General features: G+C 42.9%; 1 protein-coding gene across 3 annotated transcripts; it reads left to right on the top strand.

The window, feature by feature from the left end:
- The first annotated feature begins 829 nt into the window (after positions 1–829).
- Positions 830–23,952, top strand: GCNT1 (glucosaminyl (N-acetyl) transferase 1). Of its 3 annotated transcripts, XM_037030328.1 has the most exons (5): positions 830–974; positions 2,156–2,277; positions 3,335–3,428; positions 18,370–18,534; positions 19,879–23,952. In XM_037030328.1, exon 5 carries the CDS (start codon positions 20,020–20,022, stop codon positions 21,304–21,306), a length of 1,287 nt encoding a protein of 428 aa, XP_036886223.1. In that variant the 5' UTR covers positions 830–974; positions 2,156–2,277; positions 3,335–3,428; positions 18,370–18,534; positions 19,879–20,019; the 3' UTR covers positions 21,307–23,952. The 3 variants fall into 3 exon arrangements, with proteins under 3 accessions (XP_036886223.1, XP_036886224.1, XP_036886222.1); XM_037030329.1 differs by lacking the exon at positions 3,335–3,428; XM_037030327.1 differs by lacking the exons at positions 2,156–2,277; positions 3,335–3,428.
- The last annotated feature ends 235 nt before the right edge of the window (positions 23,953–24,187 follow it).

The raw sequence follows: 24,187 nt of genomic DNA, 5'->3' as shown, positions 1-24,187 counted from the left end.
GACAAATACACAACATTACTCTTGCTCCAAAGGAGACTGTCAGCTTTTATAAATGACCCGATACTGTGTGCTGTAAGGGCGGGAGACAGGTGTTTCCTACTTTGCATGACACTGTGGCTTGTTCCACACTTAATCTTAGTTCTTATGTGAAAATACACATTAACGTATTTTTATTCATATATATATATTTATAGAATAACATAGTTTTTATTTGCATGCATATTTACTTATTTATTTACTTATTTACTTATTTATTTATAGAGAGAGGGGAAGGAAGGGAGAAAAAGTGGGAGAAAAACACGTGAGAGAGAATTGATTGGTCGCCTCGCGCACGCGCCCCATGGGGGCTGATCAACCAACCAAGCCACCCGGGTCAGGACAAATGTAATGAGCTTTCAAACGCTACGTTTAATAAGCAAGATTCATCAGGGGTCGGGGGCAGGAAACACATGGTCATCTCTGAACTTCATATGATATAAAGAACCTTGGCATCATTTTTTCCTTCTTTGTTATAAAACATTTTCGTTTTCAAATTCAGAAAAGGCAGTACTCACGTTTCCTGCCTCTGAGGATGGGGACATAAAATTTTGAGAAAGACCCCACTCACACGCCCAGCCCTTTAGCCCTTCGGAGAACTAACAATGCGAACCCCAGGAAGCAGAGACCGCTACTCCTCCCGGACGACCTTACGGCCCGGGGCACACACTGACTCAACCGGGAGCCCGGAGCCCCGGGCCCAGCTCGCCCGCGCGGAGGCGGGAGGTGCAGCCGGGAGTGGGTGGGGCTGGGGCGGTCCCGGGGGCGTGGCGAGCTGGCGGGGACCGCGAGGCTGGGGTTGGGGTACCAGGACTCCTGGAGCTCCGCGCAGAGCCCTGGGAGCCCGCGCCCGGAGAGGGACGACACCGTGTGGCTTCTCTGGGGAGCCACGCTGCACCGTATTCTCCTGCGCCCCCGGCGCCAGACTCTCGCTGCAGGTAACCAACTCCCTACCGATTTCGCCGTTCCGCCGCCCGGCGCCGGGGGAGGGATGGAAAGGATGGGAGGAGGAGTAGGCTCCTAGCCAGGGTGCCGCCGCCGAGAATGGGGTGGGCTCTGCCTGGGCGGAGGAAGCGGAGTTGGTGCAGGAAGAGAGGGCGCGCGGTGGGAACCCTTGCAAGCGTGTGCGCCGAGGGCCGGGAATGGCGCAAGGCACTCCCCCGCGGTCCTACTCTTCAGTTCGATCAGTGGTGGCGGGGGCCAACACTCTGGTGCCCAGTTTCACTCGCAGGCCACTTTTTCTGGCCTCTTTAACCCTGGTTCGCAAGGGGAGTGTGAGCTTAGAAACCGGAGGAGTTAGCTGTGGACGTGGGTAGGCTACTAGCGATCAGTCACTCACTGCGGCCCCCTGGGTGCCAGCGGCTTTAACTTCATTTAATCCTAACCATAGCCCTGCGAAAAAACTTTATCCCCCTTTTACTGATGAAGAAGCCGACTTCAGGTTGAGAGGTGACTCACCCTGGGCGACTGTAACTGATGGAAAAGAGACGTTAGTTGGGGTAGAGGTGGGAGTGGGGGACCTCAGAAGGCCTTAGCCTTCTCCCAGTCTTCCTGCTTCCTCCCTGTCCTTCACGCGCAAGGCTAGGAAACTAGCACGGCTAGGTCTGTTACAAAAACAGGCAATCAGGTGATTCTTAAACACAATCTGCTCTCTTCATAGGTGTCTCCTTCCTTCCTCCCTTCCTTCCTCCCTTCCTTCCTTCCTCCCTTCCTTCCTTCCTTCCTTCCTTCCTCCCTCCCTCCCTCCCTCCCTCCCTCCCTTTCTTTTCTCTCCCTTTCTCTCTCTTTCTTTCTCTGACTTCCTATCTTCCTGCCTTCCTCTCTTCTCTCTCTCTCTCTGTTTTTTGGCACCTGATTTCTGATTCCAATTCTTTCAGCTTTTGGTCATTAGCCTTTGAGGTGTCAGCTCTTGCTCAGAGCACTTTTCCTTCCGTGTAGCACTTTATCTCTTAGATGCAGAGCAAAATATAGGCACACTTGCCTGCCACACCTCTCATCTTTCATGGTGGATGAGGTCCCCTGCAGACCCCAGCTGAACCTAACAGACTGCCTTGGAGAAGTAAGTTTTGCCGTCACCTGGCACCCTGAGCACTCTTTGCATTGTTACTTCTTTCCATAGGGAGGAGGGTCTTCGTTTCCAGAATAGTACAAGAGGCGAATTGGGAGAATATACAGTGTTGAGAGAAAGTGATGATGTCTGGAGATGAGAACACAGCCACAGCTATTTGTGGCCTGAATTCGGTGAGTGATAGGCAAGAGACCCGGTCAGGGACTGGTCCCCTCCTCTGGGCATTCTGCCCCCCTTTCAGAGCTGTTCTGAAAGGCAGGTTTGTTTTGTAGAGTGGAGTGGAGGGGTGAATGGTTTTCAAAGATCAGTGTAAATTACCTGCTAGGATCCCAGGCAGTTCCAGACAAGCCCCCCTCCCCACCACTTACCCTGCTGCTAGAGACTTTGGTAATAGATTTCAGTTTGGGCAAGAAGGAAAAGCTCTGTGGATATCTGGTTATTGCTCAATGAATTTTATGCAGGCAAGCCTTCAAGATGGTAATTTTGGGAAACTTTGAGGTCTTAGAAATGTCTAACTCTTCTACTTTCACAAAGTTTTATGGGTGGATAATATAATTTTTTTAAATTTTATGGTGAAGGTATGAAGGTTATTTGCCAGCTCCCTGCCCTTCCTTCAGCCTCACCCTGGCCAGGAGCATCTGAGGTTACCATAACGAGATGACTTGGCAGGGGCCAGGCCACCAAGGTAGCCTCAGGATGGGGTTGATCATCACATAAGAGGGTTGGAACTTTCAGCCCTGCACACTGACCTCTGGAAAGAGGAGGCAATACCTAGACACTGGGTTGTAAAAACTCTTGACTAGTCATACTTGCAGAGCTTCTGGGTCTGTTACACCTCAAAGGCTGAGAGTGTGGTGTGCCACCAGAGGGCACAGAAGCCCTGTGCTCCTTTCCCCATAAGGTGCCCTATATAGCCCTTCTGTTTGGTTGTTCCTGAATTTTATTCTTTCTAATAAACTGGGATTAGTAAGCGAAGTGTTTTCAGGAGTCCTAGCTGTGCTGGTCCATTTTTCTAGCCATGAGGGGGCAATGAGCACCCACTTGCTATTGACATCTAAAGGGGGAAGCCTTGTGTGACTGATGCCTTAATCTGCGTGGGGTCCGTGCTAACTCTGGGTAGCCAGTGACAGAATTGAACTGGATGGCTGGATACACATTGGTGTCCAGAAGTGTTGTAAAAACAGCTCAGCCCTGTACACCCAAAATAGCCTCCCACCATCTTTTCTACAGTGGTTTCCTACCTCTCACCTTGCCCTTGAAGACTAACGGCTGTAATGTTCGACTGAGAGCTTACTCCTCTGATGTGTGTCCAAGCCCCCAGAAGGTGAGGCTCCTGGAAGGGAAGGGCATTTTCAGACTCCCTCCTCACCACAGGTTTGCAAGTCCAGGTTCTCAATGTTAGCTATATATTAGGAGTTTTTAAAATTTCTGCCATTCAGGTCGAGGTCCAGACCTGAATATCCTGACCCATGCTATCCTGTCTCTGTTAGGGGGATTCAGGTACTGGTACTTGAAAGCTTTAGTGTTCAGCCAAGGTTAGAACCACTCCCCGGGAGGGTGGCCCTGAGAGCCGCCAGAGCCATTCTGCCCTGTGAACCCTAGTTTGTTACGGTGTAACAAGTGAGTAACACTCACTGTGTAACGAATGAGTAACGCTCACTGTGTTTGCCAGCTGTGTGTGAAAGTAAGATTGAGGTCATCGTGGATCAAGTACACGGGCAGCCAAAGCAGGATGTGAATGAAACTCTTTTGGAATGTTGAAGAAAGGAGAAGACCTTCTATTTGTAATTCTATAAGCATTTAAGAATGGAATCAGTAAATAAAGACCGTTGCCAGTGGTGCCTCCTTAGCCCTGTGTCCCGTAACGTGAATGGGATTTCATGATGTAGAGAGATGGAAATTCCTTGCCCAGCTGGGGTCCTCACCTGGCTGTTAAGCACATTGTGGAGTATTACAGTTTAAAAAGTATAGGGCGTCATTGAATTCCTTTAATTTTATAAAGGCTTTACATCAGAGTGTCTCTCATCTGTCATATTTAGACTTGTTCCTAAGTGGGTTGCAGGTGCACTGAGGTATTGAGTCTTTCTCAGCCCTCTCTCTGCAGCGAGGCGAGCTGGATTTCAATAGTCGCCCTTTGGGGTGTAGGTCATGACATGAGAATTGCTGCTTCAGGTGGCAGAAAGTGTCCAGTCCTCTGAGAGGACACATGGCCATTTTTTATACCACCCAGAGCACCCCTGTTTCTCTTGTGGGCAATACCCAAGAGTAGTTGAGTTTACAGGTATCAGCATTTTTATTAATAAAAAGACCTTTCCAAATTTGCTGCCTTTTTCTAATTTTTTGCTGTGCCTGTCAGTAGTCACAGATACTTTGGAGAAAGGAACCCTCCAATAAGATGTGACGTTCTCACAATGAGAGGGAGTGACTGCTTTCTGAAAGAAATTTATGCTTTGGAAAGGCTGTTCGAGAATGTTTTCATAGTAAAGTGAACATGTTGCCAAGAAATATGGTGCATTTGTGATTTACCAAAACTCTTTAAAAACCTTTAAAAACTTGAGAACAGAGTGATCTATTACAGTCTCTTGAGTAAAGACCATCAAGAAGAGTTTTGAATCTGTTTGTTAATTTATAAAAATGTGACACCTACTGACTAATTTGCAAGGATAGGTAATTGAAACTTCCCATCTGAATTTACCACAAAACTTTGTGTGCTTGGAAGATAGATTGAAAACTAAGTATCAAGGTTTAGGTAGCGGAGAGAAGAACGCTCTACTCTTTGTCTGCTTGAAACAAAATGCTACAATAGAATGCACGGAGCTTGGAAGCAGGCTCGAAATAACTACAACGTGTTTTCAAAAATAAAGAAGCATGTCTAATATGCTGCTTTTATTACAAATATTAGCAATAGGTGGCCCTGGCTGGTGTAGCTCAGTGGACTGAGCACGGGCCTACAAACCAGAGCATTGCGGTTCGATTCCCAGTCAGGGCCCATGCCTGCGTTGCAGGCCAGTTCCCAGCAGGGGACTCACGAGAAGCAACCATGCATCGATACTTCTCTCCTTCTTTCCTTCCCTCCCTCTCTAAAGATAAATAAATAAAATCTTAAAAAAAAAACCAACAGTATGTGGTGAGCAAGAAGTTTTGTGCCACAAGTGATTAAACTATTAAGTTCATTTCCTTTCCCCCATCTTTTTGTTTTGTAATGCACATAACTTATTAGTGTAGTAGAACAAATAATATTTAAAGAAATATGCATATATTAAGGGTACTTCCTTAGCGCTTATTGTTTGTACTAAAAATTTTGCAAGGTTATCTTTAAAATTTTTGAGTCAAAGTACATTCTGTAGATACAATATAGCTATGAAAATTTGAGAACTTGCTTTCCTTGTAACTTGAATCTAAAACTGCCTCTTCCCCATAATGTGCTCCTGTACTTCATTCGATTGAAAATACAATTGCTACTAGAGTAAAAATATGTGCTCACACTTTGAAAAGTAATGAATACGGTGTGTGTGTGTGTGGTTTCTTTTGAATGTGTATGTTAAACTTCCTTTAAATAAGCCTCTTTAAAAAAGGAAATTTTCATAAGTCACATGGTCCTTCCTTTGTTTTCCAACAGGTGAATAAATGCTTTAAGTCACTTAAACATAGGTCATGTGCTTTCTCAGCTTTTATCCACCAGCCACCTCACTGCTGTTGCCTATGAACCAGCACAAGCCAGTTTGGGTCTTTTGGGAAACAGGTTGGTAAGGGCAGCAGTTCTCTGGGCAAGTAAAGGAAGTCTCAGGCCGACTGTGCCCAGCAGCTCTGTGGCTCTATCTCCCACCCAAGGTTCATGTGAGGTACGCATGTCATCATTCTAGTAGCAGGGGTCAGCTGACCATTGGGTCGGAGTCAGATAAACATGGATTTTCTGGAATCAGCAGCTGTGCCCAAGTGTGCACCTGGGACACCTTCCCAGGCTATTGGACTCGACAGACTTGTTCTTTTGACGTAGGTTCAGACTGTGCCTCCAGAATGTCCCTGACCCATCCGCACAGATGGAATACCTGATCTCTTCTTCCTTCACTGTTTTCCCACATGTTATTAGCATAACAGCTAATCAAAGTCGTTAAAATCACCTAGGAAGATCCGGTTATAACACTCCTGCTCGTTGAACAAAACCTCTGGTGCGCAGTGAAAGTGCCCGAAGCACGTGTAGGGCGTAGCTGCCTCTGGAGTGTGGCTGCCCCAGGAACGGGCTCCCGCCTGGGGCTCCCAGCCTCCCAGCCCCCAGCCTGTGGGTGAAACCTGACTCTCGTCTTCCTAGGTGTGTGGAAGTATTTTAAAAGCACCTTATAGACAACCTAACAATGTTGTTTTGAGTGCCTTTTCATCAAAGGACTTTTGAATTCCCTGAAAGTAGGAGACATTGCTGTTAAAAATACAGGATTTTTAAAAACGTGTGCAGATTGAAGGTGAGTGCCTTCAAAGTAAATGCTTGTTTGGTATGCACAGGCATTTCTGACCATTTTGATGATTGTCTTCTGTGCCAAGGTGGACCCATTAGGAAAGGGGCCAGGGTTTGATGGTGGATGTGATTTTTGGAACACGGCAAAGTCAGCCTTATAAGGTAGATTGCTCATGCTCAGTAATACCATTTTTTGGGGGGAGGAGGGGTTAAAAATAAAGTGTAAATATTTTAAAAAATACATTAGATTTTATATTTGACCCATACAGGTATTACCCCCCCTCCTTTTTTTGGGTTATGAAATTTCCTCTGAATTGAAAGAGGGAGTGGGAAAAAGGGAAGAAATATTTTATGGGCATTGACCCCAAAGGAGTGTCAGAGCTCTTGCCTGGGATTCTTTGGGCAGCCCTCCCAACGGCTCTCCCCCCGCTGCCCCCCAGGGAAAAATGAGAAATAAGTCTAGGCGATACAGTGCACTGTGAAAGGACACATTCTGATAGGGTGAGGTTTCAGGATCTGGTTAGCATCAGCCTTTGACTCATTGCTGACCCTTAGGAAAGTCATTTGTACCCACCCTGGGCAGCGGCTTCCTTTTGAGTTAGAGAGGAGAGGGGTCCGTGGGACTAGATGAAGTTCCTTTATGGTCTGGTAATACTCTCCTCTCTCTAAACTATTTTCTTGATCAAATCAGTCTGAGAAATGCTGAATACCATGTCCCTGTCTTCAGTCTCAGTAGCATTATTGTCTGAAAGGCTAAGAAATAAGAGACCCATGAGTGCAGAATTCTGTTTTTCTTTGTGACCACACTTCTCTTAATATTGGATCACAGAATCCACCCCACCCCTGCGACCCAGTGACTGCCCCCAATGCTGTTTCTGGCAGGAGTAGATGCTCTCCCTTTCTGCTTTACAATGGATGCATTGTTCTGAAAATAATTTTTAATCATATTGACCAAGCCTATAATTTTCCCCAGAAGGCTCAGCAAATAACCATTGTGTGGATTCCTTGACACTTGGGAGATGCATTAGTTATGACGGGGTCCCCCCCCAATGAGAACCTGGGATTCCGCTTTGTATAATAGGTGCTTAATATAGAATTACATTGTGTGTACACAGGTATTTGTTAGTAAACTGAAATATGGTTTCTCATTTTGGGGTTTTGAAAAAGTTACATATAGACATGAATTAAAGATTTGAGCCCTGGCTGGTGTGGTTCAGTAGATTGAGCACTGGTCTGCGACCTGAGAGTTGCCAGTTTGACTCCTAGTCAAGGCACATGCCTGGGTTGCACCCCAGGTCCCCAGTGGGGGACTTGCAAGAAGCAACCAATTGATGTTTCTCTCACACATCAAAGTTTCTCTTGCACATCGAAGTTTCTCTCCTTTTCTCCTTCCCTTCCCCTCTCTCTAAAAATAAATAAACTAACATCTTTAAAACAAAAGATTTGGACAAAGTCCAGACAAGAAAAAATATAAACAATAATAATAAATTCCTAATTCCTTTGGGCTGCTTATGTGTCACTTACAGTGTGAGCATGTTACAGATTGACTCACGTATTCTTTATAAAAACTAGGGTGTGTAGGATCCCTATCCCAATTAAATCACTTAAAATTAATTAATTTTTTAGCTAGTGAAGAAGCTGAAGCTTAGAGAGAGGTCGGAGTTCGTGGACAGAGGTGCCCATTTTTGACCTGGGCCGTCTGGCCCCAGAACTGAAATCACAGCCAACAAACCTTCCTTCTTACCTGTGATCACAATGAACCGAAAATACCGAGTCGCTGGTAACCAAAAAGACAAGGAATGAAACCTCAGTGATTTGCAGTTTTACTGTTGCCATATTGATAAAAATAATTACATGGTATATAAATATGTAGTACATAATTAAGATAATTATACACTAAATGTAGAGAAAATGGCACTCAAACATTTGGAAGGCAATCAGGAGCCTAGAAATTTGTATGTTTTGATCCAAGATCTCCTCTCTTGGGAATTCCAGGCAATCCTTTAAAAAGCCTGAGGCAGACAAAGCTGTGAGTGTATTCAAAGTGTTTACAGCTCATATATTTTTTAAAATATTTTATTTATTTATCTTTAGAGAGGAAGGGAAAGAGAAAGGAAGAGAAACATCAATGTATGGTTGCTTCTCATGCATCCCCTGCTGGGAACTGACCTGCAACCCAGGCATGTGCCCTGACTAGGAATCGAACCGCGATCGTCTGGTTCTCAGGCCCGCTACAGCTCATATTTATAAAAATAGATTTGGAAATACCCTTGCTACCCAACCATGGATAACAAGCACACATTAATTGTGGCATAAAAAATTATGACACTTTGATACGTGTCAAATGGAAAAAGCAAAATAGGAACCCGCACCCCTGCTGCTGTTAAATCTGAGCTCAAGTATGAGTGGCCCGACCCGGGCTGTAAATGGCTTTCTGTTTGTTTGCAAATTAACCTTAATGCTTTGCAAACGCATTTCACCTGAGCTCACTTTGGAACATGGGGACCGTTGTATCCTGATTTACAATTAAAAAGAATTCCTGAGGTGAAAATTAAAAATTCAACTTTTAATTGAAAATTAAAACACTATGAAAATATTTGAATAAATACCTGCCTTTGCCCAGCACCCAAATAAAAAGATGGTCACTTCATAGTTTAGGGTATGTGCTTCTCAAATTTTTCCAGTGCGCACATTTACAATTTTTTGGAGGCTTGTTTTGCTTTATTCTGTACAAACTGAAATGCAGCTCATCTCTGAATGCTGTTTTATCTGCGGAACCTTTTCTCATGTCACGACCCAGAGAATTCCTTCATTCTTGGCTTTGGCAATTATTTTAAATCCAACAAGTATGCTTTAGTAGAACTTAGATAAAATGAAAATGTTAGAGTTTGCCGCTCACATGAAACTTCTGAAAGGCAACATTGAGAGCTCGGATCACAGAGGGCTCTTTGAGGGGTGAAGGCATTGGCTGCACCTCAGGACGAAGCCTTCAGGAGCAGGGTTTGTCCCAGTCAGATGCTTGGGAAGATTTGGAAGGTTCTGAGGCTCCTTGAAAGGTTAGGGGGTCGGGTGAGGTATAATTGAAAGGTGTTTATAACTTGGTCCAGTGTTGTTCTTGGCCAGAAAGTGAGACTGCCCAGTCCCTTCTGTCCCCTGGGTTGAACCCCACCCCACTTCTTTCTTGCTGGGAAACTGGAGGAAATGACCATTTTCAAAGCAGCTGAAAGCCTCAGTGTCCTTACTGCTAAATGAGAATAAAAATAGCTACTCACAGGGTGGTGCAAATTAAAGAGAAATGTATGTAAAAATGCTTGGCAAAGTATATGCTGACTACCAATATTAACAATTTCCCTAATTCTGAGATAACTTTGATTATAAAAGCACCATCAATTTAATATCAACTTTTAAGGAAATTAAAAGGAAAAGGAACACCATTGCAGGAATGACCACATTATATCAGTGCATTAAAGGCCTATCAATGAAAAAATGTCAGTATAAGAAAAAACGAAGTTTTCAGATGTTAGGGAAATAGACATGTTCTTCAACCCTTCGGGGTTCTTCCTGCTGGCTTAATAATCAAATAAAAGACTGATTAACGAGGGAAAATGGACAAATTTACTTACTTATATACATATGGGACACTTGCACATGTAGAGACCTCACACACATAAGAGATTCAGAGACAGAAAGGGGAAGTGAGGTGTGTGTATGGCGTTCTGAGCCAGGGATGAGGAGGGGCACCTGGGAGCTTTAGAGAGGCGGAGGAAGAACAGATGTTCACTAGTCATTTGGCCCTGTAGATAGGTCATAAAATATTATCTCTGTTGACAATTCTTATTATGGGCGAGTTCCCTAATTTAAATTCTTTGAAGGAGAAGTAACAGTTTCTCAGGAGCCTGTGGCAACTTCATTGCCTTCTCCAAATAATTCACATGTGAGAGCGGCATGTCTCGTGGAGGCCTGCTCTGAACCTCCTCACGGACTTGTGGAAATACAGAGTAATTAGTATTTTGTCTGGCAGCAGGACTCCCCCACCATCCTCTACCTTCCTAATATTCGGCCTCCCCTGTCCCTGCCCATCACCCCTCTGCTGAGTAATAGTGGTTTGTCACTCAGGAGTTGGGGAATCTCCTACTTGAATCCAATCCCTCTCATGTACAGGTGGGGACCAAATACAGAAAGGTTAAGAAAGGTGAGGTCAGTCACAAAGGCTGAGAGCCACCCAGTATGAGGCAGTCATTTTAGGATTCTGTATAGATGTCTTTTAAGACCCAACACAGAGTGCTCTGAATTCATGGTACAGCCCTGACACACTGTAATTTGGAGCATTTGGTGTCTTTGTCTAGAAAAGCATACGAGCTTAAAGGTACATTTTTTTAAAAAAGCACCCAAGATACTTTCCTACATTTGGGGGGAGCAAGGGAGTGCATTCTGAATATTTGGACTTTCCATTGAATAAGCCTCTGCTGGGCCCAGGGAGCAGCGTGAGTCGGTGGAGGAGGGTAAGAAGCCTAAGACGAGACCCCTGCTCCTGGGGGTTTACCGGCCCCCCATGGATTTGTTCACAGAGATGGTTACGTGGAACTAAGTGCTGAAAGGAGAGATAATGTCGGTAACTCCTGCTCCTTGAGCAACTGTTGTGCTTGTGCTTTACAGGTTTTTAATTGCCACCAATCAAGTGAGGAAGGTCTTCTCCACTAAAGAATTGTTCTTGACTCGGGGCCTTGCCAACCATGCAACCTCGGGGCCCTAAGCATCCTTGTCTTCAAAAGTAAGAATGGACAAAATGAACTTTAACATACCTTTCATATGTGACATTCTGTTTCCATAAAACTATTATAAACGTCCTAGTATTTGATTCAAATTTTACAGAAAGGGGAGAAAAACATTGCTTCTCCATCTGGAATTTTGAAGTGAGCAGCGAGATCTTTCTACTCATTTTTGGCATGCAGTGGTAGCGAGATTGAAGATACCGTTAGAAAAACTTTTTGCGTGTGTGTAAATAGATAAATTTCTGTCTGAGTTTATCAAGGTCAGCCTCTGCAAATAAACTCTACCGCCTTTAGAGGACTTACTATCGGACTGTAAGAAGACTTTCTCACAGGAAGAAACTTACATGTTTTTGAGAGGAAACCAGACAGCTGATCATTGTGTAGCTAAAAATTTTTATGACACCAAACGCAAAGAGGTCCCTCTCCTTCTTGTTTTGTTCTGTTTTCAGACAACCTGGGATCATCTGTATGTGTGTGTATCCTATCTTAAATTAATTTTAAAAGCCTCTTCTAAGTAGCATTGTTTGTCTAACTGTGCTCGCCAACTTGGAAGGTATCTAGCGAAGTTATAAGCCAACTACATCTTTCTAAAATTATAACAAGGGAATTAATAAAAATAGCCCTGGAGGCTAAAACCATGTCTCTGATGGAGTGAGGGAAAATTCAGGGCACAAAGAATATACACAGTGTTGTGCACTCTCCCAGTGTATTACCACTCTCCCTTTCCGGAACACTTTATCATCCTCAACAGAAATTCTCCTACCCATTAAACAATAACTTCTCCTCCTCCTGCCCCCGGTAACCTCTATTACGCATTCTGTTTCTATGAATTGATTACTCCAGTTTCTCCTCATAGAAAGAGAAGCACACAATACTTGTGTTTTTGTGAATGGCTTATTTCACTTGGCATAATGCCTTCAAGTTATTCACATTACAGCATGCATCAGCATTTTATTCCTTGTTAGAGCTAAGTGATATCCCATTGTATGTGTACACCACACTTACTCTGATATTTCAGTACAATTATGGCTCTCTTTAACTTTCAAGGGAGTGTATAAAACTTGTGTGGGTAAATCCATATATATTTCTAGCACCAAATTTTATGTTAAACAGAATTTGGATGGAGGATACAGAGAAAGCATTAGTACTCATGGGATTAGTGTGACTTCTTTTTCTGCTGTGGAAAGCACAAATACTAAGTTTTAAGGACACACAACCATAGAATCCTATTGATTGGAGCTGCTCTCTGGCCCTGCATTTCCTCATGGCCATTTCTGCCTTAGTGCTGAGTTGGAGCCAGTGTCTTCTTCCAGCCTGGCTCCTTCAGCCCCAGGCCCCACTCTGATGACGGCCGAGGGACACAGGCAACGTGACAGGTACAGAGACAGCTCTGGGAAGGAGAGAGCCTATGCGAGTTCATTCTCATGTGCCGTGTCTGGCGCTGCTGGTGCCTCCATCCCATTTCCTCCTTTTCTTTTTTTGTTTCCCTTAATGTATTACCTCTGGGTTTTGAGGCAAATGAGTGACTAGAACCAGTTATTGGGTCTTCTTTGCTCTTTCAAGTAATCACTGGGTATTTAAAGAAAGAGCATTGATCTGTAGTCTCAAACGCTTAAAGTGTGTGTGTGTGTGTGTGTGAGGAGTGGGCAAGGAAAAGGCACTCAGAGCATAAACAACAAATCAAGTCTAGTCTCTGTGGGCCTCAGTAGGTACTGGTTCCCTTGCAATTTGCAAAGGGAATTTCCAGAACAGTGTCCCGGTTCTTCCCGGTTTCTTCTTTCCAGGGATGGTCTGAACATTTTTATTATTATAAGCAAAATTCACTTTATGAATGAGGAGCCATCCCAGGGGTAAGCAGGGCCCTGGAGCCAGGCCTCCGCCGCTGTTGCTTCTGCACAGAACTTCCCAGGGGACCTCTTTATTATAGGTGTGCATTTTCATCATTGGTGGGGTGTGGCCCATGCTTGTCATCACTCTTATGTCTTTTCTGGAATCTTGTCCTTGTTTCCACAGTGCTTAGAAATCTATTCATTTTTCTGTTTCACCATGTTGAGAAAAAGGCTTAGTGCCGTAATATAATGGGGAAGGAGGTCATTCGGATCAAGGAACATGCGAGGCAAATATTATCGATATAATTATCTCTTACTTATTCTTTTTAAAATTGCTTTTGCTGCACAACCAGTTGGCTTATTTGCTTAACTCCACGAGAGTTTTCTTCAACTTTACTTTGAATGCTTCTATTGAATTTTTCAATTTTTGCTATCATATCACTACTTATTTTTTAAGATTTTATTTGTATATTTTTAGAGCGAGGAAAAGGAGGGAAAGAGGAAGGGAGAGAAGCACTGATGTATGAGAGAAACATTGACTGGTTGCCCCCCGCACGCCCCCAACTGGGGACCTGGCCCCGCAACCCAGTCATGTGCCCTGTCCGGGAATTGAACCAATGACTTTTAGGTTCTTGGAGCAATGCCCAACCCACTGAGCCACACCAGTTGGGGCTTATTACTATGGGAGTTTAGGACTTGCACTCTTGGGGGCAGAAGCAGAAGAGAGGGAAGGGGAAGGTGAGGGAAGGGCACATTCCTGGGGGGCAGAGTATCTCATTCCTCTTAAAATTGCCTGAATGTTCTTCAAATCCCACATCTTGATCGATCACTTTAAAAAGAAAGAGCCAGGCACCTGAGTCTACTTTTTAAGAAGCTCCATCACATTCATGGGAAAATTATTTAGTGCACAGTTCTTTTCTTGTGTCCACTCAGAGAAATGAGACGGCTTTGTTGGTAAGGCTGACACTGGCCTCCTATTTCTCAACCCCACCTCCCTCAAATTAGAGGATCTGTAGTCACAAGGACCCAACACCCAGGAGGGAAGTTGGCGTGTGGGTAAGTAGCCTCTACTCAACCGCCTCCCCAACCCCCTACGCACATGAAGTCTGACTTACCATAGAAACTTGCAACCCTCCTACATGCAGAGTATTCGTGAAACTTAATTACATGAATTTTGATGAAAATTAATGTGGACATGCCTAAATTGTCATATGGCTTTAAATAAGCAACCTAGCTGATAAGCCTAGATATACCTTTAATTTTTGTAGAAAATAGAAACTGCTGACCAGCACAGGTTCTCAGAAAGGCTCTTTGCACAGGATTCTGGAGAGTTCCCCACTCCCACTCCACCCGGAGGGCAGTGAAATACCACAGAAGGAAGGCTGGACTGGGAATCGGAGGGATGCGGCTCTGGCCTCTGTTTTTTTAAACATCAGTTTCCTCATTTTTCACAGGCCACCTACAGGGGCCTGCTGTGACCTTGCACATTATTTTTACTTCAAGTTCTCCCTATCTGCTTCTGCTGTTTTGCTAAGTCACTGCACTGCCTAAAGGCACTTATATCTCGAAGGTGCCTGATGTGTTTCTGATCCTACCTCCGGAGGAGGAAGGACAGGAATGCAGAGGTGCCTGGGCAGGCAGTTTAGGAGGCCATAAGCCCAGTTGCTCCAGCCCCTGCCCAGGCATCAGGACCTGTGGAGGAAGGGGCCTCTCCCAGAACTGGGGGCTGGGAGTAGACCTGCTGTGGTTGTGCAAAGGCAGTGAGCCACAGAGCCCCAAAGTTATTGTATGTTCATGTTTGCATGTGTGTTTGGGCCTTTTTAAATTTTTTCCCTTCAACTTTTATTCATTCAGAAAACACCAAATTCCCACTGTGTGTAGTAGGAGAGGCTCAATGAATGTCAGATGAAGAGAAAATACTCAGAACTTTGGAAGTCACCCCAGCACTCCAAAAAACATATATAAATCTTGACCCCTCCGCTTCTCCATTCTTGGCCTGACCTCTGCTCACGTATCAGGCTATGAAAAGCTCTCATGAGCAAGTCTTGAAGCACAGTATGGCATGGTCTTTGCTTAATTCATATGTCCATTCCAGCAGGAGGTACAAGTCTTCAGCCTGAAACCACCTCATTGGGCCTCTTCTCTTTGTCAGCTTTAGGCTCTAACAAATATCTAAGCAACATGCATGTGTATTGAGTGGCTCTAATGAGCTGGCTCCAGCCCCGGGTCTGCTTGGTGAAGTGGATGAAGGCCCTGATGGCACCCAGACCATGGCCAATGTTGCATTGGCTCAGCTGAGAGTCCTCACAGGCATAGCTGGTCCCACAGGAGGGTCACCCGAGACCACCTGCACTTAAATTCTTTTTTTTAAATGGATTTTCTTTATTTATATTCAGAGAGAGGGGAAAGAAGGGAGAGTGGGAGGGAAACATCCATCAGTTACCTTTTGCACACCCCCAGTTGAGGACCTGGCCTGCAACCCAGGCATGGACACTGACTGGGAGTTAAACTGGTGACCTGTTGGTTTACAGGCCAGCGCTCAATCCACTGAACCAACCACACTAGCCAGGGCTGTACTCTGTCCTCATATTCTTAAACAGTCTGTTTAAGAGAGTACTTCTATAGTTCTTGTCTTGTTTTAAAATCCCCACCAGTGCCACAGTTGGGTTATTTTCAGTTTTGTTGTTGAATTGTAAGAATTCTTTATATATTCTGGATACTTATCTTTCTGAATATGTTATCCACTACCTTCTGGTCTCCATTGTTTCTGATTTGAAGCTGTTGATAATTTTTAGGGCCCCTTGTATAATCACTTGTGTCACTTTCAAGATTCTTTTTTAGTCTGTCTTTCAACAATTTAACTGTGAAGTATCTAAGTATTAATTTCTTTGAGTTCATCATCCTTCAGAGTCATTGGGCTTCTTAAGTGTGTTGATTGCTTTTTAAATTTTAATTATTTTTTTAGAGAAGTTTTAAGGTTACAGAAAAATTGCACAGAAATTACAGCGTTCCCATATACCCCATCACACATTTAATGAAACAATATTGATACATTATCATTAATTGAGTATAGTTAAGAGGGGTCATTCTTTATGTTATACAGCTCTGGGTTTTGACAAATAGAAAACATCATGTAGCTACCATTACAGCGTCATATAGAATAGTTTCACTGCCCTAAAAAGAGCCATGTTTTCTACCTATTCCTTTGTTCCTTGCTTTCCCCAAACCTCTGGCATACGTTGATCTTTTATTATCTCTGCAGTTTTTCCTTTTCCAGAATATCATATCGTTGGAATCATACAGTATGTAGGTTTTTCAAGTTAAGTTTCCTCCATGTCAAAAAGACTTGGTTTGGTAGCTCATTTCTTTTTATCATTGAGTAATATTCCATATTATGAATATACCAGTTTATTTTCCATTCACCTATTGAAGGCCATCTTGATTTCTTCCAGTTTTTGGCCATTATGCATAAGCTTCCATAAACATTCATATGCACGTTTTTGTGTGGACATATGTTTTCGATTTGGGTTAGCACCTAGGAGCATGATTGCTAGGTTGAATGGTTAGCATATGTTTAGATTTGTAAGAAACCACCAAACTGTCTGCCAAAGTGATTATACCATTTTGCATACTCGGAGCTTGCTGAATGTTTTGGATGTGCACATTGATTCTTTAAACTAAAATTTGGGAAGTTTTCAGCCCTTATTTAAGTACTTTTCTGCCCCACCCTGCTGTGTGTGAGCCCTCTGCACTGTCCGTCTTTCCCCCAACCCTCTCTTTCTGCTACTCCCATGATGTATTTATTGATATGCTTAGCCCTGTGGAGGTCACCACCGATCTGAGAGACACAGACAAAGTCTTTTCTTAAATATTGTTACATATATTGAGTGCATAAGTTTAAGGTCATGACTAGCTTGGATGTTATCACTTAACCCATGCACTTAATATATGTTAAAATATTTAAGAAAAGAGTTTATATCTCTCAGATCAGCTGCAACTTTTGCTCAGTTAATGGTATCTCACAGGTCTTTGAGGCTTCGCTCATTTTTCTTAAATCTTTTTCCTTTTTTTTGTTCTTCTCACTGAGTACTGTGACTCAGTCCTTCCCCAGTTCCACTGGTGTTTTTCTTTTGTCAGTTCAAACCCACTCTTGAGCCCATCTGGTCAGTTTTTTCAATTCATTTATTGCACCCACAATTCCAGGTTTCTGTTGTTCTTTTTTATAATTTCTATCTCTTTGTTGAAAATTTCAGTTTGGCCAAATATTATTCTCATACTTTCTTTTAGTTTTTTAGTTCTTTGAACATATTTATAATAGCTGACTTAAAGTCTTCCATCTGTCAGATGCCAGGCTTCCTCCAGGGCTGTTTCTATTGACTGCTTTTTTTCCCTGTATGTGGGCCAGAGTTTCATACTTCTTTTTGTGCCTTGTGATTTTTTTTGTTGTTGTTGAAAGAACACATTTTATAATGTGGCAACTCTGGAAATCATACCTCTACCCCTGCTCTACCGAGGGTTTATTGTTGTTGCTGTCTGTTTGTCTATTGACTTCCCCTAGTTAATTTTTGAAACTCTATATTCTTTGCTGTGTGAGGTCACTTAAGTCTTGGTCCCTTAATGACTAGACAGAGATTTCTTCAAATTCCTTGAGCCAATAAGGAGCAGAAATTGCTTGAAGGCATAATTTTCCTTAGGAATCTGATGTTTTTATGGTTGAGATAGTTAAGTATTTTACCGAAAGTTCCCAGTGTTTGCTTTCTAGTAGAGGTTTGGAGTGGGGTGGTGGACTAGACAGAAGAAGATGCGTTAAGCAACTACTTCTTTTGCAGGGTTGTCTTTAATGAGCCAGTGAGCATGGGCATCTCCACAGCGGGGATAAGATATATGAGACTCTGCAATCACTGGACCATTAAACATGTCCCTGGCATATACTTTGGGACACACTTCTAGAGTTTTCTTTGAAAGATGTTGCAGGATGGTCCAGGATGTCTAAATTGCAGGATGTCTTCAAACCTTTAGCAATCCACAAACATAGCATTAGAAAAATAATTGAGACTGCAGAGAAGGAAATGTTAAAAGAAAGAAATTAATCAGCCACAATTTTGAGGGGGGAAGAGTGAATATGTAGGATTAGTTCATCAGCATGCTTCCTGAGTGTGTGTATATTTACATGTGCATTACATCCCTTCATACTTTTCCCTTTTTATTTCACAGATTTTTTTGAAAGCCTCATGGGACATAACACCACTGCTGGATGCCTGGTGGAATTAAGAGACTTGGCTGCGTGAGAGGCCCTCTGCATGGGCGCAGGATGTCGCCTGGAATTGAGTAACTAAACAAGCCAGATGTTCCTTAACTTTAAATGGAAAAAAAAACTAGGTACTTTTTGTAACATTATACTAATACTTGTCAACTATTTATTTTTATTTGTATTAATATTCACAATTCATTTCCCAATCAAATGTTTAAAAGTTCTAATGGTGATTCTTATGTTAAAATATGTTTTAAATGTTATGAATTCAGTATAGAGACAATTGTAGGTATTTGGTTTTCTTTGTTAGAACAGTATCACTTATTAGTTATGGAACAAATTGCCAGGTTATAAAATTGATTTTTGAAAATAAAACAAGATCTAACTATTCGTAAACATTTTATGTAATAAGAGTGAGTTGGGTTCCTGGAATTTGAATAGAGACATAAATTCTGTCATAAATTACAATTTTTACACGAATGTTGTTTTTTCCACAAGTCTTAATTATAATAACCTGTTATAACCAATGTGAGAAATGCAAGGAACGCTGTGTGGGTCTTTTCTTCCTGTGATGCCTGGTACGGAGCTGAAGTACATGAGGTCAACCCCAAACAGTCCCAAATCTAGCCTGGTTTTAGCCATGCCTTTCTGGTTCAGTCTGAGAATCCCATTGACTGGCCCTTCCTTCAACAACTGCTTTTCCTTCAAAGATTCTTAGGTCCCTGGCTGGGTGGCTCATTTGGTTGGAGCGTCAGCTCATACACCAAAAGATCGTAGGTTTGATTCCTGGTCAGGGCACATACCTAAGTTGCAGGTTTGATCATTGGTTGAGGTGTGTGTGGAAGGCAACTGATCCATGTTTCTCTCTCATATCAATGTTTCTTTCTCTCTCTCTTTCAAATCTATAAACATATCCTCAGGTGAGGATTTAAAAAATAAATAAATAAAGGTTCTTAGATGTCACAGCCATTTCTGAACATCTCCCTAAGTGCACCTCAATCTTAAATTGGTGAACAGCCAAATAAATCTGATCCCTTCCAGAATCTGGGGCTGTCAGTGTCAACTGGTGGGCGGTTGTGGGTCTGCCCGGAGGAGCCCAGCTGAGTGATGATTTCCAGGTGGGCCGTGCCGATTAGATCTGGCCCAGGGTCAACACCCACCAGGTATAGAGAGTTCGCTAATCATGGCCTGGTCTTCAACTCTGTGTTTACACCTCAGTATACCTGAGAGGTAAGAGGTTTATTGTAGGATACTCTAGCATGTCCTTATACTTGAGGGATTTTTTTGTTTTTCGTTTTAAACCATTTGCCATTGATACTAAGACGAATTCTGTCATACCACCCCTCTTCCTCTGTTGGACTCACTTTGTTTGTCTTTTAGAAACCTGACCTCATAGTAACAAGGGCGGTTTTGAGCTGGAGAAGATGTCGTGGAAACTGTATTTATAGGTATCCTTTCTGTTTTTCTTTTAGTGTGCTTCTGCACCTAAAGATGCCTGTGCACTTCTGATAAATGCAAACCGACAGCTCGCAAGGCCAGGACACAAGCAACATCTTTGCTGCCGGAAGCGTGGAAGACTGCCCCTCCAGAAGGAGAGTCCCCAGCTATTTGAAATGCTGAAGAGGTTGCTAAGGAGGAGACTTTTTTCTTATCCCACTAAATACTACTTCTTGTTTCTTGTTTTTTCTCTGGTCACCTTCTCTGTTTTAAGAATTTATCAAAAGCCCGAGTTTGTGAGCATCGAACATTTGGGTCTGGTCGGAGACAATCCCAGTAGTAATATTAACTGCACCAAGGTTTTGCTGGGTGATGTAGATGAAATTGAAAAAGTAAAGCTTGAGGTTCTAACCGTGAAGTTTAGAAACCGCCCTCAGTGGACAACTCATGACTATATAAACATGACTAGGGATTGTACCTCTTTCATCAAGAGGCGCAAATATATTGTAGAACCTCTTAGTAAAGAAGAAGCAGAGTTTCCAATAGCATATTCCATAGTGGTTCATCATAAAATTGAAATGCTTGACAGGCTCCTGAGGGCGATCTACATGCCTCAGAATTTCTATTGCATTCACGTGGACAGAAAATCAGAGGATTCCTTCTTGGCGGCAGTGATTGGTATCGCGTCCTGTTTCAGTAATGTCTTCGTGGCCAGTCAGCTGGAGACCGTGGTGTATGCGTCGTGGAGTCGGGTTCAGGCTGACCTCAACTGTATGCAGGACCTCTACAGGATGAGTGCAGACTGGAAGTACTTGATAAACCTCTGTGGTATGGATTTTCCAATTAAAACCAACCTGGAAATTGTCAGGAAGCTCAAGTCGCTAATGGGAGAAAACAACCTAGAGACAGAGAAAATGCCACCCCATAAAAAAGAAAGGTGGAAAAAACATTATATGGTCGTTAATGGAAAGCTGACAAACATGGGGACTGACAAAACGGACCCTCCTCTGGAAACACCTCTGTTTTCGGGCAGTGCCTATTTTGTGGCCAGTAGGAAGTATGTGGAGTACGTGCTCAAGAATGAACAAATCCAAAAGTTTATGGAGTGGGCAAAAGACACCTACAGCCCGGATGAGTATCTCTGGGCCACTATTCAGAGGATCCCCGAAGTTCCAGGCTCACTGCCCTTAAGCCACAAGTACGACACGTCCGACATGCAGGCGATTGCTAGGTTTGTCAAGTGGCAGTACTTTGAAGGCGACGTTTCCAAGGGCGCCCCCTACCCACCCTGCAGTGGTGTCCACGTGCGCTCCGTGTGTGTCTTCGGAGCCGGTGACTTGAACTGGATATTGCACAGCCACCACTTGTTTGCCAATAAGTTTGATGTGGACATTGACCTCTTTGCCATCCAGTGTTTAGATGAACATCTAAGGCATAAAGCCCTGGAGGCGCTGAAACACTGACCATTCGTTGCCCGCAACTTTAGAAATAGTGAGAGCACTGCCTGAGATGTGTCCCATCTGAGTCCTCTGCCCCGTTAGTGAACATCGGAAACACTGTAGGGGGTGCTCTGTGGGGTGGGGCCTCTGGCTCTTCATGTCGGAGGAGCTACGGGGTCCCCGCAGAGCACAGTTGCTTAGAGAGCTCACGGCATTAGGTGCTGACTTAGAGTTAACGTGAGGCCAGGGGCAGGTGGTGAGGCTTTGTGGCCCTGGTGGCCAGATGTAAGAACCAGCCTGTTACAGAGCTCAGGGACTTAACAACATGAGAAGATCCAACTTGTGCCAAAATTACTTTGAGAGCTTTACACATGACAGTTTTCTTGATTTGAATAAATTTATTGCAAAACCCAATCATAAGGATATAATTTATATTGTAGGTTATGTGGTTGAATTAGAAGTCTGACTTCACTGTAAATGATTCTTGTGAATATAGTTGCCTTTCTGCTGCAACATCGTGCTGTGTGTTGTATCTGCGGGTCATCTCAGGGAACTCGGAAAAATGGGCTTGACCAGATATAAATACTTCTGAGTGATTTTTGTTTCTACCAATGTGCACATGTTTCTAAAAACAAAAAATGGCAATTTCTAGTTTAGTTGATTCTGTGAATCATCTTAGATGATTAGAAATGCCTTAGGTTATTACATGAGTTAGGATATCTCTGTTTATTATTAAAGTTTCTACAGAGTAATGCTGAATTTTATAAATATTTGTCTCTCTACTCCCACCATCTCCCCAGACCCTGCCGTCACACTGTATAAAAACTGGTTTTATGGTGCCCCCCAGGACTGCTGCAGTTCTGGTATGTGATGTGGTTGACAGTAATTTGTGTAGGGAACTAACAGAAACAGTGAAGTGTGGGCATGGAGTGGGGAGAAAAAGGAGCCATATTCAGACCCCATCTGAGGCCTGGGGCGAGTGTTAAAATCCATCAGTTGCCACCATCCGCAGAAATTAAGTCTGGTGCTCTTTGTCTGTGTCTGACCTCCCCGCAACTTGCATCCTAGTGTGACCGGTGTCCATTTCAAAGGAACTGGCTTCCCTTGACCTGGCTTCTTTGTGTTACCTGCCCATTGGCCGCTCCTTAGCCCTTGGGTGGTAAGTGTCCTTCTCTCTCAGAACCAATGAAGAAGGAAGAGGTGTTCTGTTGTTCTACATGCTGTGTTTCAAAGCCCGAGAATCCGGAAGGAACCATTAGGTCTGAGGCAGATTATTTTAGTATTGGTATTATTCACAGTGCATGACTTTTACTCTCCTTTTTCACCAAAAGACAGATGATTTGAGGTTGCTGTTATGCTTTCTCTTTGGCTAAGCTGATACTTACTGTTCAGCCGAAGCTCTAACAGGAAATGTGAAATGTTATCGTTTAGCTAAGGCTTTAAACAAGAGTCAAAACCAGGTAGTTTATCCTTAAAGCAGAAGCAAGTTAAGTAGTACATGAGAAATTCATAATGTCAGACAGTTTCCAAAGCCTTCAACTGAGAAAACATTTTTATTCCTCAAAGTTAGAAAACATTTTTATTTATGGAGAAGTGTGTTATACTGACCCTCCAGAATGAAAGTTTCATGGTTATCATTTGTAAACATGAAAGTCAGTGGGTTGCTCTGTTTTGCATGATTTGATGCGGTAGCTTTGAACACTCCCGTGAGGATGTCAGTGAGGGCATTACGTGCAGTGCTCTGTCTCTTCCCTTCTAATGCAGCCGGTTCTTTGAAGGTACATCAAATGTCTCGTTCTTTCTCTAGCGGCAGGAAGATTTTACCTTTGTTTAGGCATTTTCTTTGTAACTGTGAAACCAGTAATACTCAGTGACACATACTTTGTGTCTGTGTCTTGTAGTTGTGCTTCATTCATGATGTCCTGTTTTATGGACTTTTTTCATGTTTATTTTAAAAATCCACAAATTAACAGGAAAGTTAAAAGCAATTCTACAGGGAACACTGTATAATCCTTGCCTGGAGTCCTGCTTTTTAACATCATGCCCCTTTTGCTTTAAATATTATTATTTTTTAATTTAGCAAAATTGAAAATTAAAAAGTTTCTAAATTTACAAATACCCAAAGTTATTTATCTCAACACTCTTATTATCGTATGATCGTATCTGATTTACATTTGAACTGGCAGGTTTTGAGGGATTTTTCTCCACCCCAGACATAAAAATAGGACTTTCGAGTCTGTTTCGCCAACCCCACACTGGAACTGTGGACTCACCGTCTTTTATGTAGCTGTGGGACCTCCTCTGTCTAGAATGGTACCTGTTGAGTTGTGTCTGAATATTGCCCCACTGCTAGTGACTACTAAAGGCATTATGCAGAATTTGTGTATTAGGGCTCTTACTTTTATACCTTTCAGGGTAACCTAAAAAAGCGAGTGAAATATGTACTCCCAGGACAAGCAATTTGAAGAACTAAAAAAAATGGTTCCAAAAGGAAGCCCATACTACATTCAGAAGGTGCAAAACATACGTACTTTGGGAAAGATAAAGAAAGTATTTAAATAGTTTCATGAGTCAGTTATTAAACACTAATTTCTCCTCACTCTCATTTAAGATCTTTTTGTAGGAAATGATTAGAAATCATGCACAAATAAATCCTTAAACATATATAAACTTCTGTTTTATGTAATGGAAAAGTTATTCTAGTTAATGAAGTACTGCAGAAAGATTTAATATTACTTATCATCGACAAGTCAACAAAATGTTTCTTCTATAGGCAGTTACCTAGGTTCTTCCCAGGCCACGGTAAACAGCCACTCGGCCATGTGAATGTGAAGCATCATCGGTCTCTAAACATGTATTTGTGTCATTTATCAAGTATAAGTCACTTGCATGAAATAACATAAGT

Source organism: Sturnira hondurensis, unplaced genomic scaffold, assembly GCF_014824575.4.
Source record: "Sturnira hondurensis isolate 20B ecotype Veracruz unplaced genomic scaffold, ASM1482457v3 Scaffold0020642, whole genome shotgun sequence".
Lineage (NCBI taxonomy): Eukaryota > Metazoa > Chordata > Mammalia > Chiroptera > Phyllostomidae > Sturnira > Sturnira hondurensis.
Note: the sequence above shows the minus strand (reverse complement) of the source record. Positions and strands in the feature narration are given on the sequence as shown.